Source organism: Mustelus asterias, chromosome 6, assembly GCF_964213995.1.
Source record: "Mustelus asterias chromosome 6, sMusAst1.hap1.1, whole genome shotgun sequence".
NCBI classification, from domain to species: domain Eukaryota; kingdom Metazoa; phylum Chordata; class Chondrichthyes; order Carcharhiniformes; family Triakidae; genus Mustelus; species Mustelus asterias.
The window spans coordinates 118,430,956-118,453,912 of NC_135806.1; the positions used below are offsets into that span (position 1 = coordinate 118,430,956).

Below are 22,957 nucleotides of genomic sequence, written 5' to 3' on the forward strand. Positions count from 1 at the left end.
GTGCAGGACTTTGTCAAACGCTTTCTGAAAGTCCAAATATACCACATCGAGGTATATACCACAGCAAGGTTCCCTCTTGTCAACTCTACTAGTTACATCTTCAAAGAATTCCAACAGATTTGTCAAGTATGATTTCCCCTTCATAAATCCATGCTGACTCTGTCTGAACCTGCCACTGCTTTCTAAAGTCCATAGCAGACATCTGAGAACCTATCAAACCAGTGTGGAAGCAAGTCCCCCTCGATCAGGGCAGCATGGTGGCACAGTGGCTAGCACTGCTGCTTCACAGTGCCAAGGATCCGGGTTCGATTCCAGCCCAGGTCATTGTCTGTGTGGAGTTTGCATGTTCTCCCCATCTCTGCGTGGGTTTCCTCTGGTGCTCCGGTTTCCTCCCACAGTCCAAAGAAGTGTGTGTTAGGTTGATTGGCCATGCTAAATTGCCCATTTGTAACAGGGGGACTAGCAGGGTAAATACATGGGGTTAAGGGGATAGGGCCTGGGTGGGATTGTTGTTGGTGTAGGCTCTATGGGCCGAATGGCCTCCTTCTGCACTGTAGGGATTCTGTGATTCTATGATCCTGAGGCACTGCCAAAAAGTTGAAGGATGTTTCTACTCTTCCTCCCTCCCCTCCCCCACTCTTTGGACAACTTCCCCATTCAAGGTGCCATCATCCACATCCTGGTTGTCCTTCTAACAGCCTTTATCCTAATCCTGATGTGTAGCAAGTACACTGCAGCTGTCAGATAGGATCAGTTCCCAGAGATCCTCATTCCCCATTTCACCTGGGTTCCCTCATTCTGCACAATCACACTAACCCCGCTCTGAACATGAACTTCTCCATGAAATGTGGCTGAGTCTGGAACAACTGTCCAGTGTTGCCTTCACCACCCCCCACCACCACCAACCCCCAACCTATATGTCAAAGTCTTTCCAACTTGCACTCAAGCTCACTGACTCTGTACCTGAGAGATTCAAGACTGAGGTGTCCTTGGCAGATCTGTTCACTCAAGGGTCTCACTGTCCACAAACTCCCACATCCGATAGCACATACACGTCCAGCACTTAGACTATCCTTATCCTAGACTAGATTTTTTACATTATTACTATCTATCGTTTATTTTTTATGTTCTTTTTTTCCTCACAAAGCCCTAGAACCCTGGAAAATATTTCAGATGCCTTTATTTATTAGACTATTATCTAAATTTATCTGAAATAAATTTATGACTTGTTCCTGTTTTGACCTGAAGAAAAAAAATTACCAATTAATCGCCATATCAGCTCTTTCCCTAATGCTGATGTCATTTCAGTATGTTTTTAACTCTCTCCCTGACACTTGCTCTCTCTTAAGAACAAAAGCATTAGAAACAAGAATAGGCCATTCAGTCCCTCAAATCTGCTCTGCTATTTAATACAATCATGGCGAAACTTCAAAGTCAAACCCACTTTCCAATCTTCTCCCCATATCCCTTGATTTCCATGGGTGGCACAGTGGTTAGCCCGACTGCCTCATAACGCCAGGGACCCGGGTTCGATTCCCAGCTTGGATCACTGTCTGTGTGGAGTCTGCACATTCTCCCATGTCTGCGTGGGTTTCCTCTGGGTGCTCCGGTTTCCTCCCACTGTCTGAATGACATGCTGGTTAGGTGCATTGGCCATGCTAAATTCTCCATCAGTGTATGTGAACAAGTGTTGGAGTGTGGGGACTAGGGGATTTTCACAGTAACTTCATTGCAGTATTAATGCAAGCCTACTTGTGACACTAATAAATAAACTTAAAACTTAAAAACTTCCCCAAGGGACTGAAAAATGATCCCATCTTGACCTTAAAAATATTCAATGTGGAGCATTCACAAGCCTCTGGGGTCGAGAATGTGAGAAATCCACAGCCCTATGAGTGAAGAAAATTCTCTTCATCCCGGTCCTAAATGATCAACCCCTTATCTAGCGCCCAGAAAACAACCTCCCAACATCTACCCCATTACATTTTAATGAGACCATCACTCATTTTTCTCGACTCCAGAGAGATGAGGCCCAGTTTACTCAGCCTCCCATCACGTGGCGACCCTCTCTGCCCAGGAAACAACCTCAGGACTCCACTGATTGTAGCAATACACTTTGCGGCCAAAGTTAAATGATTGCAACACCATGCAATGCAACCTCCCCTTCATCACCCCCCCCCTTCCACACTTATCCCTTGACCCCAGTGCTCAACCCTTTCTTGTTTCCAATCCACTGTGGAACAGGAAGCGGGTTTAAAGCCCATGATTCTTCATGGCAAGTTGACATGCTGACAAATGCCATTACTGGAAGGCACCAAGTAGTAATGAGGGAGCGTAATTCTGGGTCGAACCTGAAGAATGGCATTGCGAATTGCTCACCCTATATTCAACCTCAACCAAAGGTGGCAGTAGGATGGGGAAAAAATAAAATTCTTTCAAGTAGTAAAATAGTTTTAAATTCTTCCTCTGGGTTTCCAGTTCTGTTATGGCAATCTCTTCTGTAGATAGTACCTCATGTTTAAAATGTAATTTAAGTAACAGGGCCAACATTTAACTGTTGTGCAATCCAACCAATTTTAATTCTTTAGCCTCTACATTTAAAGTTGCACTTACTTTAATAGAAAGATATATTCTAAGTGCTGACCTCTAAACTCATGGAATGTTTAGGTTAAAGTTTATTTATTCATAGAATCATAGAATCCCTACAGTACAGAAAGAGGGCATTCGGCCCATCGAGTCTGCACCGACCACAATCCCACCAAGGCCCTACCCCCATATCCCTACATATTTATCCACTAATCCCTCTAACCTACGCATCCCAGGACACTAAGGGGCAATTTTAGCATGGCCTAACCCGCACATCTTTGGACTGTGGGAGGAAACCGGAGCACCCGGAGGAAACCCACGCAGACACGAGGAGAATGTGCAAACTCCACACAGACATTCGTCACAAGTAGGCTTACATTAACACTGCAATTAAGTTACTGTGAAACTCCCTAGTCGCCACACTCCGGCACCTGTTCGGGTACACTGAGGGAGAACTTAGCATGGCCAATGCATCAACCAGCACGTCTTTCAGACTGTGGGAGGAAACCGGAGCACCCGGAGACACGGGGAGAACACATAGACTCCACACAGACCCAAGCTGGGAATCGAACCCAGGTCCCTGGCGCTGTGAGGGATCAGTGCTAACCACTGTGCCACCCTTCTCAAAGGCAACTAAGGATGGGCAATAAATGCTGGCCTATAGCCAGCGACACCCACATCCCAGGGATCAATTTTTTCAGAAAATGTTGACTTTGCGAAATAGTAAATTGACAGCCAGTTTACATCTCCCTCGTTTTCCATTGCCACTGACTTCTGTCGAAGCAAATAAGAAGAGATGGAAAACAGGCTTTGATATAATCAATTTTCCACTGTGATATAATGTCAAGATCTACTTTGTAGATTCTGGCTGTTTGAATGAAAGGCTTGAGAGCAGAGTTAAGTGATTTCTGATAACATAACTAACATAAAAACAGGCACGGAATGCTTACCAATATCAGTCTCTGCTGTAAACGCTACATTAAAGTGTGGAGAACCAGGCAGTTGTTTTTCTACAATTAGTCTATAATACTGATTGCCGGAGAGTGATATGTTTTCAGAGTGCGACAGGAATAGGTGGGAAGTAATCTACTGCTGACACTATCCTGTAGGCTAGATGTTACCGTCAGTGATAATAGCAGACCCCAAAGCTTGACAGGTTCTTGAGACATTCCCTGTCCACTATTTTAGCAGAAATGTTATTTGTTTTAAAATGCTGAATCCCTCATTAAAATAAGACATTGGAGTATCACATGAATGCACTATATGTCAATTGTTGGAAAAACTCATCTGGTTCACTAATGTCCTTTAGGGAAGGAAATCTGCCGTCCTTACCTGGTCTGGCCTACATGTAACTCCAGAGCCACAGTAATGTGGTTGACTCTCAACTGCCCTCGGGCAACTAGGGATGGGCAATAAATGCTGGCCAACCAGCGACGCCCATGCCCCATGAATAAATGAATATTAAGAAAAGTTTGTCTGCTGATATCGCCAACAGTAATTTCTAAGCTCGTGATTCAGTGCAAGTACAAGAGCTGGAGGAACTACTTGTCTGCTTTGTGTGTTGCATTGTTTTGTGCTTCCAAAAATATTGCGGATGAGGAGTCATGTTAAAAAGTTAATCAGTGTGAAAGAAATGATTGCGTTTGGCTTCCAGTTTTGGTCTCGCTGTGAGGTTTTGAATAAGTTTAAATAGCATTACTGCAACTTGGGAAAAGCCCATGTCCATTTGCTGACATCAGTTCTTTTACCTTGATTACTGAACAATAACGTGGATCAAATAGGAAATTTAAACCCAGCAATTAACGTTCCCTTATGCGACATTATATCCATTGTAAAGCCTGGAGTCTGCTGTTGGTGTGCAGTTTGAGGATTAACTGGGGGTAACTGAAACATTGCAGCAGGATTTACTAATGCTGGTTTGCACACACGCACACTTTTTGCTTTCAGTCTGTGCGCAAACAGTGGGATTTTTCTCTCACACAGCTGGCCAACCAATGGAAAGGGAGCAGAGTTAATCCTCCACACCAGCTGTGAACTGTGAGACACTGAAGCAATTAGAAAGGAGAAATCAGCTAATCAGTCGCAAAATTATTTTGGAATATGTTCTGTGGGTGAAAAGCAAGGAGTTTTAACTCCTCTAAACATCCGCTTTACTTAGACAGGGTGAACAGTTGGAAGCTTTTTAGAGCAGAAATGACAATTACAAGAGGGCACAAGTTCAAGGTAAGGGGGGGGAACGGTTCAGTGGAGATGTGTGGGGGAAGTTTTTTACACAGAGGGTGGCAGTGGCCTGGAATGCACTGCCAAGTGAGGTGGTTGAAGCAGACACATTAGCCACATTTAAGACTTATCTGGATAGACACAGAAACAGGCGGGGGATAGAGGGATACAGGCGGTTGGTCTAGATAGTACAACATGACCGGCGCAGGCTTGGTGGGTTGAATGGCATGTTCTTGTGCAATACTGTTCTTTGTTCTTTTATTATTCCCTGCTATAAGATATCGGAGAGAGCAGGTGCACAGTTTACGACACTCAGAGATTCCTGGATACCGAGTATGGGGTGATGGAGTTTAATCCAAATGCCAGTGAATCACTGTCATCTTAAATGGAACGGAGTTAAAAAATAGGATCTCTGTAATGCACAGCCCAAAACAGTTTACAGAAAATGATGGGACAAAATGAAATGCAGCCATAAATCCCCCATCCAAAAATGCTAACTCCAACAGTTAGCTCCAACAGCTAACTAACATTTAGTTAGAAAAACTCCTTGTACGGGCAACAAACCTGAAGCCAATTTTTTAAAAAAAGCTTTTGAAAGTGTTTTTCTGATGGCTGTAGTTAATCAGCTAAGATTACAATAACTCAGGAGTAACACTGTTCCCAGTGACCTTATGGCTGTCTTCCTGATACAATTCAGCCGTCTTTTTGAACAGCCAAAGGGAACTCATCCTTCATGCTGTATGTAAACTGTATATCTGAGAAAAAGCCCGTGATTGGAGGAGAAACTCCAAGCAGAATCTTGCATTGAAACTCAGCTGGTTGACAGGAATTTTGAAAGCTGCCCCCCTGGGGGGCAGGTTCGAGTGGTATTGTAGGCCAAAACTGAACTGGGAGCCATGCCTTGGACAAGCCTGCAGTGCACCAACTATCTATACTGAGTTAAACCTGTCCCATCATGGGCTGTATGCAGAATCACAGAGTTGTTATGACACAGAAGGAGGCCATTTGGCCCATCGTGTCTGTACCGGCTCTCCAAACAAGCATTCTGATTTAATGCCATACTCTTGCCTTTTCCCTGTATCATGCACATTGTTTCTAATCAAATAATCATCTAATGCCCTCATGAATGCCTCAATTGATTTTGCCTCCATCACACATCCAGGCAGTGCATTCCAAACCCACAACCACTTGTGTGAAGACATTTTTCTCACATCTCATTTGTATCTTTTTCAAATCACTTTTAAATCTGTGCTCTCTCAGTCTTGATCCTTTTATAAGCGGGAACAGTTTCTCCCTATCAACTCTGTCCAACCCTTTCATGATTTTGAACATCTCTATCAAATCTCCTCTTAGCCTTCTCTCCAAGGAGAATAGTTCCAACCTCTCCAATCTAGCCTGATAACTGCAGTTTCTCATCCCTGGAACCATTCTTGTAAACTGCTTCTTCACTCTCTCCAATACATTCATATCCTTCCTATAGTGTGGTGCACAGACCTGCACACAGTAATATTCCAGCTTAGGTCTAACTAGTGTCTTGTATAAATTCAGCATAATCTCCTTGCTCTTGTACTCTATGCCCCTATCAATAAAGCTTTATCTACTGCTCTCTCCTGCCACTTTCAATGATCTATGTACATAACACCCAGGTCCCTGTATTCCTACATCCCTTTAACAATTTTACCCCTTATTTCATATTGTCTCTCCATATTCTTCCAAGCAAAATGCATCACCTCATGCTTCTCCACATTGAACTTCATCTGCCACCTCTGCGCACACCACCAACTTCATAGAATAGAATCCCTACAGTGCAGAAGGAAACCATTCGGCCCATCGAGACTGTACGAACTCTCCGTCAGAGCATCTTACCCTGGTCCACCACCCAGTCCTATCCCCCGTAACGCCACAAGTTTACCCCACGAGTCACATTAACCCTGAGCCCCATCTCCCCAACACATTAACTCTGAGCCCCATCTCCCAACACATTAACCCTGAACCCCATCTCCCCAACTTACTAACCCTGAATGTCACCTCCCCAACACATTAACCCTGAACCCCATCTCCCCAACTCACTAACCCTGAATGTCACCTCCCCAACACACTAACCCTGAATCCCATCTCTCCAACATACTAACCCTGAACCCCATCTCTCCAACACACGAACCCTGAACCCCATCTCCCCAACACATTAATCCTGTACCCCATCTCCCCAACACACTAACCCTGAACCCCATCTCCCCAACACTCGGACCCTGAACTCCATCTCCCCAACACATTAATCCTGTACCCCATCTCCCAACACATTAACCCTGAACCCCATCTCTCCAACATACTAACCCTGAACCCCATCTCTCCAACACACGAACCCTGAACCCCATCTCCCCAACACATTAATCCTGTACCCCATCTCCCCAACACACTAACCCTGAACCCCATCTCCCCAACACTCGGACCCTGAACCCCATCTCCCCAACACATTAATCCTGTACCCCATCTCCCCAACGCACTAACCCTGAACCCCATCTCCCCAACACATTAATCCTGTACCCCATCTCCCCAATACTCGGACCCTGAACCCCATCTCCCCAACACATTAATCCTGTACCCCATCTCCCCAACACACTAACCCTGAACCCCCATCTCTCCAACACACGGACCCTGAACCCCATCTCCCCAACACATTAATCCTGTACTCCATCTTCCCAACACACGAACCCTGAACCCCATCTCCCCAACACATTAATCCTGTACCCCATCTCCCCAACACACTAACCCTGAACCCCATCTCCCCAACACACTATGTCCTTGTGAAGGATTACTGGCAGGTGTAGAAAAGACTAACATTTCATAAAGACACAAGAAAGCATAGAAATGAGAAAAGATTAACCAATGCATGAAGCCAACAATCTAGACTGACTTAGATCTGTGCCATCTGCCACCATTCACTTTATCTCCTGAGGGAACTTCTGCTTAAATAGAGAAGTGGGGAATTATGGCAAAATTAAAGAGGGAGGTTAAATTTGCATTTAGACTACAGCCAGAGAATTCATATCACGCAGTCTTGATTCACAACAATACTAAAGTTATAATGCAAGTGTGGAGTCAGTAAGAACATAAGAACCAGGAGTAGGCCATCTGGCCCTTTGAGCTTGCTCCGCCATTCAATAAGATCATGGCTGATCTTTTTGTGGACTCAGTTCCACTTACCCGCCCGCTCACCATAACCCATAATTCCTTTACTGTTCAAAAATTTATCTTTGCCATTCAACGAGGTAGCCTCAACTGCTTCACTGGACAGGGAATTCCACAGATTCACTACCCTTCGTGTGAAGAGATTCCTCCTCAACTCAGTCCTAAATCTGCTCCCCTTATTTTGAGGCCATGCCCCCTAGTTCTCGTTTCCAGTACCTGTGCCTGGATTGAAATGTAGTGAAAATTCCTTTCTCTCGGGAACCTCACTCAGCTTCACACTGGAGGAAGTCAAATCAAGCTACAACTTCCTTTGTGGACTACGCTAATGTCAGCCTGAAAATAAAACCTACTTCACACTGAAGTTAAAGGTGGAATAACTTCACTGTGACTTGATCATTCCATAGTTTGAAAATTACATTCCTGACTGTTGATCATCAGGAAATAGAATAATTACAACCCTGACCCAAGTGGACAATAGCTACTTTGTAAACTTGAGAAAGCAAGGTTAATTATCACAGTTTGTAGGGTGTATTATGAAGTTATTTTAAATAATTTTGCTTCTGAGAGGAAAAATAAACCTTTAACTGAAATTGAGGCAGAAGACAAAACATATAGATTGTGAATTTGAGAGACAATGGTAACAAAAGCCAGATTTTGATTATAAAGCATGATACCTTTTGCCATTACTCTGATGGATCCTGTTCCTGAGAGCCACAAAACTCTCATTAACATTCAGTTGAGTCATTACAAACCAGTTCCTGGTGGATGTAGGCCCACAGCACAAACCGTCCACAACTTAGCACTAAAATTCCCTTCACTCTGAGGCAGGAACAAAGAACAAAGAACAGTACAGCACAGGAACAGGCCCTTCGGCCCTCCAAGCCAATCACGATGCCTGCCTAAACTAAAACCGTATGCACTTATGGAGTCCGTATCCTTCCATTCCCATCCTATTCATGTATTCGTCTAGTTGCCCCTTAAATGCCACTATCGTACCTGCTCCCACCACCTCCACAGGCAGCGCGTTCCAGACATTCATGACTCTCTGTGTAAAAAGCTTGCTTCACACATCTCCTCTAAACTTTTCCCCACGCACCTTAAACCTATATCCCCTAGTACTTGACTTTTCTACCCTCGGAAAGAGCTTCTGACTATCCACTCTGTCCATGCCACCCATAATCTTGTAGACCTCTATCAGGTCGCCTCTCAACCTCCGTCGTTCCAATGAGAACAAACCAAGTTTATCCAACCTCTCCTCATAGCTAATACCCTTCAGACGAAGCAACATCCTGGTAAACTTCTTCTGTACCCCCTCCAAAGCATCCACATCCTTCTGGTAGTGTGGCGACCAGAATTGTACACAATATTCCAAATGAGGCCTAACTAAGATTCTGTACAGCTGTAGCATGAGCTGCCAATTTTTGAAAGGAAGGGAAGATATTTACACTGACACAGTGGGGACTGTCTCTTTTAAACCTATTGTTAAGGCACATATTTAAGGCAACAGAGTAAAGGTGGTTTGGGGCCTGGTTAGTGCAGTTGGCCAGTTGGCTAGCTTCTAGATCCAATTATCACCAACAGCAAGGAGTTTGATCACTGTTCCCGCTGAATCAGACACTGGACCTGCCTCCTCGCCTTCCCCCATATAGATTAAAAAAATATCATGGCACGTTGCAGGTGGTTCATTGAATAGTTGCCAAGGATCATCCTTCAGGCAGGGAACTGGAAATGAAGGGTGGTGGTTTGGGGTTTCCACTCCCCGCCTCAACCCCCTACACCCATCATGTTTTTGCATAAACAGAGGTGGCCTGCCATTGGCCGGTGGCAGGATCTATCAGCCCCACTGCTGTCAACAGCGCTTCCCATTGGCTGGTAAATTACAGAGCTGGCTTTCTCTAGTTTTGATCTGTAACCCCCTCATTCACTTCTCACAGTTTTCACACTGGACGTGGAACATTTTTAAAAAATTAATTTATGGGATGTGGGCATCACTGGCTCGGCCAGCAATTATTGCCCATCCCTCCGCCCATGGGTGGCGTGGTGGCACAGTAATTAGCACTGCTGCTTCACAGTACCAGGGACATGGGTTCGATTCCCGGCTTGGGTCACTGTGCAGAGTCTGTACATTCTCCTCATGTCTGCGTGGATTTCCTCTGGGTTTTCCAGTTTCCTCCTACAGTCCGAGAGACGTGCTGGTTAGGTGCCAAGCTAAATTCATACAAGTGATAAAGAAAATGGACCATTTTATAATAAAATTCACCTTGTTGAGTACAAAAATAAAAATAACCAAAAATGAGAGTGTCACTGGCTAGCTGTGGCTGTTTCTTTTCATTTCCTTCGATTTTTATGGGTAACCAACAACTTAACTTAGATTTGAATAATAGACTTTCCTGAGAAAGCCTAATCAACCTTCAAATGCCCCAATGCACAATTCTCTTTCTCATAAAATTCACTGAGAAACACACTGAGGTGTGTTGGCTAGTGTCTTGAAATAAAATGCTGAACTATGTAGCCAAAACAGTGAAGCAAGTACCAGCGGCGAGAATTCAACTCATGACCACGCCTTGAATATCATATCCAGTTCTTCTCACCATGGACGGGATTCTCCAGCTGCCAACGCCCCCAAGACCAGAAATTCTTGCCCGAGTTCAACAGACCTTTAAATGGTCAGCCGAATCCCACTACGATTCTTGCGGTGGGAGGTTCGGGAGAATTTTGGCCCGTGGTATTCAAGCACTGGTGCGAGTTCAGAGTGGCCATCATGAGACCGGTCCCTAATCAAAGAGAAACCTTGGCTTCTCAGCTTCTAAAGGAGGGCACTGAGAGATGCATTGTAGATGTATGCCGTGTATGGGAGGATGGAGGGTTTCTGTGGATGATAAGATAACTCGTATGGTCTTTATCACCTGCAGTGATCCAGTACTTTGCTAAAATAGCACCAATAATCGAAATACATTCAGATAGTGAACAGTGCGGAGTTGGCACTGCAAATTCAAAGGACATAGTAGCAATTGTTAATGAGTAAATTCCCTTTTATCATTTCCTACGCCCCCATCCCCTGCATACTTAATGTCCATTTAATCTCACCCACTCCCTAATGATCTCACTGGCAAGATTTATCCTGTGTTGAAGAGACTTTCAATCAGATAAATCAGATTTAGCATATGTAAGTTACTCTTAACATTGGTTATTTTTTAGTTAGCCAATTATGGTTTGGGGACAGATAGCATCAGTTGAAAGTGGAGCAATGTTAAGGGGAAAGAAAAGGACAGTGATTTGCAGTAATAAAGTGATCTTTAAAAACCAGATGCATGGTGCGGCTGCTGGTGCTTACTAGCTTCAGCATGAATTGTAGCCCTGTGTATTTATTTGCCCTTGTATATGCAGGAATTCAAATCTATTGGAGAGTCCCATAACAGAAAGGCCCAGCCATTTCTTGCTGCGGGAAACATTGATGACAAAAGACAGGTAGTGAGCTCCAGCTATAATACTCCAATTGGTCTGTACTCTGCTGACAACATACAAGATGCCATCCAGGGACAGCTGCATGGCCTGGCCATTGAAACACAGGAGCCGTAAGTATAGGGTTTGAATTCTGCTGAGTCTCTCTGTCTTACACTGGTCTGTCTTTGTTCTGTCCAGCTCTTGCTACTTGTATCCTCTGTGCATAAGAAATTGTGTTCTCCAATAAGCATGTATTTTGTGTAACAAATCATCTTGGAGAAGTGAAGCAGTTTTGATGATGACAATGGTGAAATAAATTAAGGAATGAAACTTTACTACCTTCAGTTTTACGGGTGACAAAATTAGTGAAAAGGACTCAATTACCTCCCACATTTTGACATGGGAATCATTCACATTATGGTAGATACAAGTAAGTTTGAGTTTGAAGTAAATAAAATGAATAAAAGTGCTAATATTGTGATGATGGTGTTTAATAGCATGATCACAGAATATTATAGATATCCTGCAATGATTTATTTTATTCAGATGCTTGGAGGCTAACCATGCTTCTTTTTTCCCTCAATCACTGTAAAGCGAGGTTCTATTTCAGGTATTTGTGTTATCTTTAATCATTTTTCCTTACAGGAACTAGGCTACTTTGAGCACAAGTTCAATACCAGGCCCAAACCCTTCTCAGTAGTTTCCACACAGAGCAGGTTTTATGCTTTATTTTTGATAGACTGCATGCCTTTCTGTCTTGACCTTTGTTTCTGACACAAGAGGACCAAGGGAAGCACACCGGGTACAGAACATATCCACCCCTTTCAAAATAAACATGTTTAAATTAATACAGCTTAATATTGAATTCGATGATCAGCCATGCCAGAACAGGTTCGAAGGGCCGAATGGCCTACTCATGCTTCTATTTTCTATGTTTCTAATCCTGTACAGATGCATTTCAAATTCCAGACGTTCTTTTTCCAGTGAAACGCAAGTAGTTTTAGTTTAATTTTCAGACAGTTCTTTTTTTTTTGTTCATCTATTACTTTTGGGTTTGGGCTCTGCATTGATTAAGGTTTGATAGCAAAGTTCAAATATTGATTCACAAAGCATTTTAGATTTTCAAAGGAAGAAGTGCTTTAATCCCTTGATCCTCTCACATTGAAAATAAAGTGCGCCCTTGAATTGTCTGTTACATACTCCTATGTGTCTGGATCCATTGTGGTTTACTGTTGTTTTATAAGCTCCATGACAGCATGTCGTACCAAAGCTTGGTTGACGCTTGATCCCCTGATATCGCATGTCAAGCAGTTTGCATTTGTACTCCACATCCCCCCTCAAGAGGAAGAAACCAAAAGCAAGACCCAGAGCTTTGGAAATCTGACACACAAACAGGGAAGTCACAGCATGTTGATGGGCATGTAAAATACAAAGATAGGTTAATGTTTCCATGCCAAATTTCATCTAAATTGCCTTTTTTTCCCTGACGCTGATTTATCTGCTTTGCATTTACAGCAGCTTTATTTTTAAACAAGACTAATTTTAACTCATTAACTAAGACTATAACAGAAAGGGTAACTAATTATGGTCACTGAGCCATTTATTATCACGCAATGTAAATGATACTTGACATTAATGCAATTGTGGTCGACTTGTGTGTAAATATCCTTGCGTAGGAAATAAACCTGTTTTCTGGGAAAAATAAATGATACTGCATCCAATAGGATTGCCCAAGATTTTTAGCCATGCTACTAAATTTAGTAAGGATAAAATGAAATTCCTATAAGATATATACCATTGACTTTATTTGTAAATTATGTTATTTCAGCGGTAATATTTCAAGGTTTTATCCTATTATTTCCCTCATCTCAAGACTTATGAATGAAAAGTAAAAATACATTTTAATATAAAGTTTTAAAATTAAACTCTAGGTCATGATATCTATTATCAATGAACAAGAACATCCCTCTCTGTGCACCACTATCTACTAATTGAAAATATGTATTCATAAACCTATAATTTTGCAGCACACCCATACATCTTCTATACTAAAAGATACATTCCAAAACCTGTTACTTGTTATAATGTTACACAGTGCATTCATAAATCTGTTATATGTTATTTAATTATACACTGCATTTATAAACTTGAAATATTATTACAACAAATGACTTAACTGCAGACCATAAACCTGTTGCAATAATGCAATACATTCATAAACCTACTACAGCAACAACTTGTATAGGAGAGCACTTTAACATAGAAAGTTGCACCAAGGCATTTGACTGAGGCATATTCTGACAAACATGAGGTAAAAGAGAGGATAATATGAAGGGTCACAGAAGCATAATTTAAAGTAGTCTTTGAAGAAGGAGAAGCAAAGGCTTTTAGTTAGAAATTTCAGAGCAGGAGACTTAGACGGCTGCAGTCACAAACACCAGCGTTTGAGTGAAAAGAATGGGGTTTGAACAAAAAGTCTGGAGACAGGAGCACAGAGAATTATGAAGAGGATTGTAAGGCTTGAGGAGGTTAAAAAGATAGGGAGAGTCAAGGACATCAGATGAATTAAACGCAGGCCAACAATTTTAGATTGAAGATGTTGGGAAACCAGGAGCGAGTGTAGGTCGGCAAGGATGGACTGGCGGCGAGCAAGAATATATTAATTATGTAGTGATTGACTAAAACTAGTCCTGTAACATTGCAGGAAAATACTAAATATGCTACAATATTAATTATGAAGGGCATTCAAAAACCTGATATCACAATATTAAATTTATAAGCCTACTGCACAAATTATATAGATGCTTGCATAAGTCCATCACAGAACCAACACATTCATAAAGCTATTGCATTCATAAAATACATAAACCTACTGTACAAATTATACAGTAGATTTGAAAACCCACCTACAGTCAGAAACCTGCTACAATACGAATTGTACAATATATTCATTAACCTTTAGCTGTGTTAATTATACAGTAGATTCATTAACTTGCCATTGCACTAATTACATAACGCATTCATTAATTTGCAGCTGAATTATTTATACGGTTCCTCCATTAACATGTTACTGGTCAGAAAACCTATTGTACTTTTTTTTCTTAAATATTGACTTAAAACAGCTTAGGATGAATCACTTTGTAAACCATCAAGAATGTATAGTGGTTCAAAAAACTCTAAACTTTCTTATAAATTGAATCAATATATTTTACCACTAATAGTGATTACTTAATCCATTATAACAGAACCCTGGAAATAAATGTACATTTTTATATTATATAGATATCTTATGAAATTACAAAGTAAAATGTTTGCATGTAGGGCAGCGACATGCTTGGCACTGAATCCTTAAGCTACTGCACTGTAACAGTAATGAAAATAGATAGTTGCATTGCGTAACATCCTGTTTTAAATATTCATTTGACTCTAATAATATTTGAACATTTTATAATGCTGTTTCAGAGATTTTAACCACTCCAAAAATGTAACAACTATGATATAAACTAGGACACCAGCGCAATCTAACTAAAGCCTGGTGTTAAGGGCTGCAATATCTCATTTCCACTAATCCAAACGCATTGACTTCAAAAAGGTCTTTCTCTGGCAAGACGAGTTTAGACCGGGCTCACCAGCTGGGTCCTTACTTGTGTTGCCTTTACCATTTGATTTGATTTGTTATTGTCACATGTATCAGTATACAATGAAAAATATTGTTTCTTGCGTGCTATGCAGACAAAGCATACCCTTCATAGAGAAGGAAAGGAGTGCAGAATGTAGTGTTATAGTCATAGCTAGGGTAGAGAAAGATCAACTTAATGCAAGGTGGGTCCCTTCAAAAGTCTGACAGCAGCAGGAAAGAAGCTGTTCTTGAGTCGGTTGGTACGTGACCTCAGACTTTTGTATCTTTTTCCCGAAGGAAGAAGGTGGAAGAGAGAATGTCTGGGGTGCGTGGCGTCCTTAATTATGGTGGCTGCTTTTCTGAGGCAGCGGGAAGTGTAGACAGAGTCAATGGATGGGAGGCTGGTTTGCGTGATGGATTGGGCTTCATCCACGACCCTTTGTAGTTTCTTGCAGTCTTGGGCAGAGCAGGAGCCATACCAAGCTGTGATACAACCAGAAAGAATGCTTTCTATGGTGCATTGTGTTAAAAGCTTTCATATAAGGCTATCAATTGCCAAAGACAAGGGATGCTGCAAAATAAGTCTCTCTGATATTGCAATATGCAACTTAACTACAGCATTGCAGTTCTGGAATTCAATGCCACATATCCAAACAATTCATATAGAGACTTTTAGGAGAAATTTTAACTCGAAAAAAAAGGTGGCTTCAGATCAGGTAAGAAGGTGAAGTGTTAAAAATCGGAATCCCGACCCATCCCACACTCCTGATTTTAACAGAAGCAGGTTAGTGCTGGAAAGGCAGCCAATCTGTACCCAAAAGGTGGGATGGCAATTTAAAGATTATAATGAGGCTGTGTGTCTCATTTTATTCACCATTTGAAATTTAACCAGGCAGTTAGATGAAGGTGAGGGAATGCTGGATCAGGAGATAAGTGTTTTTCCTCTTACCTGCTCGATCTAATGTGCTTGCCTAGCTAACCAACCCCCCAATTCTCTGCGATTGAGGAGACCCTGAACTCTAAGACAGTTCCAATCTCCCCCTACCTGGGCTCTGACCTCCATCATCCTAAGGCCTACCCTTGGAGGAGTCATCTCTCCTCTCCTCACTCCTTAGTTTCCACACTACCCCACAACTCTGAGCTCCTTCTCATCTTTCAGACCTCCGCCTACCCGCCTCCTGCTCCAGATACCCCCGAGTTCCCCAGTGTTAATCCTTTGACACTCCCCCCACCCCCTCAATGGACCAGCTCCCCTGTCTCATCACCCCACACCCATCTGGTGTGAGGACCCACCTGGGCCTTGCAAACTCCACCAAACTGCTCCCTGCCAAAACGAAATCCCAGCCCATCAATCATTCCAGGCAGCGACTTCACACACATGCTGTGGAGTTCAAACTTTAAAGTGTATGAGGAGCCGCAGATTTCCCACTCCCAGTGAATGAGGAAAGTTAAAATTACCTCCTTGTAAGAGGTTTTGAGACCAGACAATAAGTTTCAGATGAGTAGACAATGTGGAGGTATCAGGCTAGTTTATAAAGCAAAGACAGTTGATAGATATCTAGTGTATGTGGTTTTTGCTAGTGACATGGGCAGTTCGCGATGTCGCTTTACTCCCTGTGTCTTCTTGAAGTCTATGAGCTGTACCTCTTCAAGTGAGTTCTCTTATCCTCTGCAGCCAGGAGTCTTGCTGTGTTCTGATGTTGCTGTCATGCTGTTTTCATGATATTTCATTCATCATGGACAAATGTCCCGTGGTCATAACCCGAACATGATATCCTCAACATCTAAACAGTTCATTGTTAACTTTTCCCTTTTGCCAAACTTAACAACTCTTACACTCCTTTAATTATAGCTCCAAAGTCCATTGATCTATCCATTTCAAAGCATATCCTTTGTGACCATCTGTTCTACTCACCTCTTGCTGTTCACACTTATCAATTCACCTTACGGTGAAACTTTGATTTGACTCAAATCACACGGGCCATATGTCCTAAGTATATCTTTGGAATTAACTTCTTATCCACAAGGAGCTCATGCAAAATGCACATAAAAATAATTCATAGCACAAAGTAAGAAAAGGTTCACATTTCCTACAGCTTTACTGTCAGTTATACAGAGCAATCGGATATGGGTATATTAAACAGGAACTGCTACTTTGGCATTCTTTCAGTGACCTGTTTCAAGACTGAGGCACAATTTTGAACTTACATCAAGGGATATTTGGTGTTGGACAATTTGGTCCATTTAGTGTGCAATTGTGCACAGCAGCATTGATGCAAAACAAACTCATTTCCTCCTCTTCTACACAACTCAAATGGCGAGACAGATCTTTTTGAGTTGGAACTCTACGGAAGGAGGAAAGATCCATATTCACACAGCAGTAAATAGATTTGTTCTTCTGTTTGTAGCAGCATATATCTGAGGCGCATACAATCCGAGATGGTTGTGTAGAACAGGATTTCCGCCTTTGACAAGGTACTGCATGGTAGGTTGTTGCATAAGGTTAAATCTCACGGGATCCAGGGTGAGGTAGCTAAATGAATACAAAATTGGCTTGATGACAGAAGCCAAAGGGTGGTTGTAGAGGGTTGATTTTCAAACTGAAGGCATGTGACCAGCGGTGTGCCTCAGGGATTAGTGCTGGATCCACTGTTATTTGTCATTCACATTAATGATTTGGATGAGAATTTAGTAAGCATGATTAGTAAGTATGCAGATGACACCAAGACTGGTGGCATAGTGGACAGTGAAGAAGATTATCTAGGATTGCAATGGGATCTTGATCAATTGGGTCAGTGGGCTGATGAATGGCAGATGGAGTTTAATTTAGATAAATGAGAGGCGATGCATTTTGGTCGATCGAACCAAGGCAGGACTTACTCAGTTAAGATAGGGCTTTGGGGAGAGTTATAGAACAAAGAGATCTAGGGGTACATGTTTATAGCTCCTTGAAAGTGGAGTCACAGGTGGACAGAGTGGTGAAGAAGGCATTCAGCATGCTTTGTTTCATCGGTAAGAACATTGAATACAGGAGTTGGGACATCTTGTTGAAGTTGCACAAGACATTGATAAGGCCACACTTGGAATACTGTGTACAGTTCTGGTCACCCTATTATAGAAAGGATATTGCTAAACTAGAAAAAGTGCAGAAAAGATTTACTAGGATGCGACCGGGACTTGATGGTTTGAGTTATAAGGAGAGGCTGGATAGACTGGGACTTTTTTCCCTGGAGCATAGGAGGCTGAGGGGTGACCTTATAGAGGTCTATAAAATAATGAGGGGCACAGATCAGTTAGATAGTCGATAGCTTTTCCCAAAGGTAGGGGAGTCTAAAATTAGACGGCATAGGTTTAAGGTGAGAGGGGAGAGATACAAAAGTGTCCAGGGGGCAATTTTTTCACACAAAGGGCGGTGAGTGTCTGGAACAAGCTGCCAGAGGTAGTAGTAGAGGCGGGTACAATTTTGTCTTTTAAAAAGCATTTAGACAGTTACATGGGTAAGATGGGTATAGAGGGATATGGGCCAAACGTAGGGCATTGAGACTAGCTTAGAAGTTTAAAGAAAAAAAGGGCTGCATGGACAAGTTGGGCTGAAGGGCCTGTTTCAATGCTGTAAACCTCTATGACACTCTATGAGGCACTCATCACACCTTTAACTGAAATACCATTTCTCATCACAAGACTGTTGTTCTAGGAGCCTTCATTGGCATCAGGCACGTAGTTTTTCAAATAATTGGAGAAATAGCAGGAATGATTGATTTTTGCTCAGCGATATCTTTCTAAAGAAAAATGGAGTTTCATTTGCCACGAAAAAGCGGGACTAAACTATGTTCGTTTTTCCTTCATATCACCAACTTGTGCTGCACAATGCTACATGCTGACACACTGGATTTCGAGGTGGTAATGGCAGGATTCACTGTCAATACGCAACTGAAACTGATCACAATTTTGGGTATAGAATATACAGAATGAGGCAGAAACCCAGGAATTGCTCAGTGATTCTTCGCTCCTCTATAAGGTGTACTTTTGAGGTCACCCCAGGCTGCAATCCCCAGGCTATTAGTGAATTAGTGAAAACCTCCACTTACTCTTCCTGCAGAAATCCTTAAAAAGTTACCTTGTTGAATGAGATATAATTGGGTTTTTAACAACATACAGCTTCATTATTTCCCCATTATAATCAAAATATCCACATATTTTAACATTTTTTCTTCCAGAAATTGTTTAGAATGTTTTAGCTTTATTTGAATCCAATCACATCATTCAAATTTTCAGATGGCAAAAAAAAAAAGCATAAAGTGCTTTTAATTTCCTGGTTTGCTGTCTGTGAGAATACTTTAATATGATTGGCTTTTAACCTGCTTGCTGATATATCTACTGCTGGATGCCTAGAGGTCACACTGACTTGACATTAGATTTAAATTGTCATTAGAAATGGGGAACTTCAAACCACTGAGATTACTAGACCTTTCTAGGCAGCTTTTATTGAGGCCAGAAGTGAGTACTGTTCCTTCACTGCTGACCACAAATCCAACCCAATAGATGTACTATTGGTACAATCGATAATGTCAAAAGTAATGGAGTTTCGCCCCTGCAAATTCTCATTGATCTGTTAAGGCTTACACTTTGCTGTCGTTGACATGTATGATAAGCAATCTTAGATCTGTTCTAGAGGGTGGAGTTGCACTGAAGGGAATTGCAGTTACTTGATACAGGGAAATGCAATGTTCTGCATTATTGTATGGATCATTGTTCGGAAGATGAGAATTGGATGGTGTCACTAGAACTTTATGGGCAGAGGAAATCCACTTCAGTATTAACCTGCACACACCTCTGGATTCAGAGCATTTAGTGACATTCATGGATTTCTAGAACAGAAACCAGTCTCGCCTGATGGATTTACTAATCTCAAAGCATTGTCGGGGAAAATGAGTGTGGGAACCAATTGCCCAGACATTGCTGCAAATTCATCTGATTAATTAAATGTAATGTGTATTTCATGTTCCTTGATCTTTACAAGTAATTTCTGTTGCTCTGTTTTTGTGACTGTGCAATATGATTTATCATTTGCTTGATATATGTGGTCCTAAACAAGTAATGAATGGCGGAGCAGGTTCGGAGGGCCGAATGGCCTACTCCTGCTCCTATTTTCTATGTCTATATATAATTACATGTCTTCATGTTTCTGTGTAAAATGCAGCATTTTACATAGAAACATAAATACATGTAATTATATATAGACATAGAAAATAGGAGCAGGAGTAGGCCATTCGGCCCTCCCAGCCTGCTCCGCCATTCATTATGATCATGGCTGATCATCCAACTCAGTAACTTGTTCCTGCTTTCCCATAGATCTTTTGATTCCTTTTGCCCCAAGTGCTATATCTAATTCCTTCTTGAAAACAAATGTTTTGGCCCCAAATGTTTTCTGTGGTGGTGAATTCCACAGGCTCACCATTGTCTGGGTGAAGACATTTCTCCTCATCTCAGTCCTAAATGGTTTACCCTGTAACATCAGACTGTGATGCCTGGTTCTGGACTCCCCCGCCATCGGGAACATCCTTCCTGCCCTTACCTTGTCTAATCCTGTTAGAATTTTATAAGTTTCTATGAGATCCCCCCTCATTCTTCTAAACTCCAGGGAATACAATCCTAACCGACGCAATCTCTCCTCATATGTCAGTCCTGCCATCCCAGGAATCAGTCTGTTAAACCTTCGCTGCGCTTCCTCCATAATAAGGAGGAAATTCACCTTATAGAAGAAAATCTTCCTCAGATAGGAAGACCAAAACCGCACGCAATATTCCAGGCATTGTCTCATCAAGGCCTTCTACAACGGGACAGCAAGACACCCCTGCTCCTGTATTCGTTTCCTCTCACTATGAAAACTAATATACCATTTGCCTTCTTCACTGCTGACTGCAACTGCATGCTTACTTTAAGTGACTGGTGTACTGGGACACCCAGGTCTCAGTGCACATTCCCCTCTCCCAATCTATAGCCATTCATAATAGTAATCTACCTCCCTGTTTTTGTTACCAAAGTGGATAACCTCACATTTATCCAAATTATACTGCATCTGCCATGCATTTGCCCACTTACTCAACTTGTCCAAATCACTCAGAAGCATCTCTGCATCCTCCTCACAGCTCACCCTCCCACCCAGCATTGTATCATCTGCAAATTTGGAGATATTACTTTTCATTAGAAACATAGAAACATAGAAAAACTACAGCACAAAACAGGCCCTTCGGCCCCACAAGTTGTGCTGAACATATCCCTACCTTTTAGGCCTACCTATAACCCTCCATCCTATTAAGTCCCATGTACTCATCCAGGAGTCTCTTAAAAGACCCTATTGAGTTTGCCTCCACCACCACCGACGGCAGCCGATTCCACTCGCCCACCACCCTCTGTGTGAAAAAACTTCCCCCTAACAATTCCCCTGTACCTACCCCCCAGCACCTTAAACCTGTGTCCTCTCGTAGCAGCCATTTCCACCCTGGGAAAAAGCCTCTGAGAGTCCACCCGATCTATGCCTCTCAACATCTTATATACCTCTATTAGGTCTCCTCTCATCCTACGTCTCTCCAAGGAGAAAAGACCGAGCTCCCTCAGCCTATCCTCATAAGGCATGCCACTCAATCCAGGCAACATCCTTGTTAATCTCCTCTGCACCCTTTCAATCTTTTCCACATCCTTCCTGTAATGAGGTGACCAGAACTGAGCACAGTACTCCAAGTGGGGTCTGACGAGGGTCTTATATAGCTGCATCATTATCCCCGGACTCCTAAACTCAATCCCTCGATTGATAAAGGCCAGCACACCATACGCCTTCTTAACCACCTCCTCCACCTGCGGGGCCGATTTTAGAGTCCTATGGACCCGGACCCCAAGGTCCTTCTGATCCTCTACAGTACTAAGAGTCTTTCCCTTTATATTGTACTCCTTCATCCCATTTGACCTTCCGCATCTAAATCATGAATATACATTGTGAATAGTTCGGGTCCAAACACTGATCCCTGCAGTACCCCACTAGTCACTGTTTGCAACTTGGAAAAAGACCCATTTATTCCTACTCCTGTCTGCCAACCAGTTTTCTATCCAGCTCACTACACTACACCCAATTCCATGCCCTTTAGCTTTACGCATTAATCTCTTACGTGGGACCTTGTCAAAAGCCTTCTGTAAGTCAAAATAAACCACATCGACTGGCTCCCCCTCCCCTCCCCCACTCTCCAATCTTGCCACTGTTTTCCAAGTACTCTGCTATTAAATCAGCCTTCAACCCAATCAATTTTCTCAACGCCATTTCCCACAAATACTGATTTCCTTCATTTCCTCCCTCTCACATAAGAACATAAGAAATAGGAGCAGGAGTAGGCCATCTAGCCCCTCGAGCCTGCCCCGCCATTCAATAAGATCATGGCTGATCTGACGTGGATCAGTACCACTTACCCGCCTGATCCCCATAACCCTTAATTCCCTTACCGCTCAGGAATCCATCCATCCGCGCTTTAAACATATTCAGCGAGGTAGCCTCCACCACCTCAGTGGGCAGAGAATTCCAGAGATTCACCACCCTCTGGGAGAAGAAGTTCCTCCTCAACTCTGTCTTAAACCGACCCCCCTTTATTTTGAGGCTGTGTCCTCTAGTTTTAACTTCCTTACTAAGTGGAAAGAATCTCTCCGCCTCCACCCTATCCAGCCCCCGCATTATCTTATAAGTCTCCATAAGATCCCCCCTCATCCTTCTAAACTCCAACGAGTACAAACCCAATCTCCTCAGCCTCTCCTCATAATCCAAACCCCTCATCTCCGGTATCAACCTGGTGAACCTTCTCTGCACTCCCTCCAATGCCAATATATCCTTCCTCATATAAGGGGACCAATACTGCA

The 22,957-nt window shown here is 42.5% G+C and overlaps 1 protein-coding gene across 2 annotated transcripts in view; it reads left to right on the forward strand.

The window, feature by feature from the left end:
* Positions 1-22,957, forward strand: part of LOC144495119 (PDZ and LIM domain protein 3-like) — a 78,632-nt gene that overhangs the window by 40,630 nt on the left and 15,045 nt on the right. Inside the window, exon 4 of one of the 2 annotated variants that reach the window (XM_078215046.1) lies at positions 11,383-11,570. In XM_078215046.1, coding sequence (XP_078071172.1) covers positions 11,383-11,570 — 188 coding nt within the window. Of the gene's footprint in view, positions 1-11,382; positions 11,571-12,084; positions 12,156-22,957 lie in introns of both variants that reach the window. The other variant, XM_078215047.1, reaches the window with a different exon arrangement.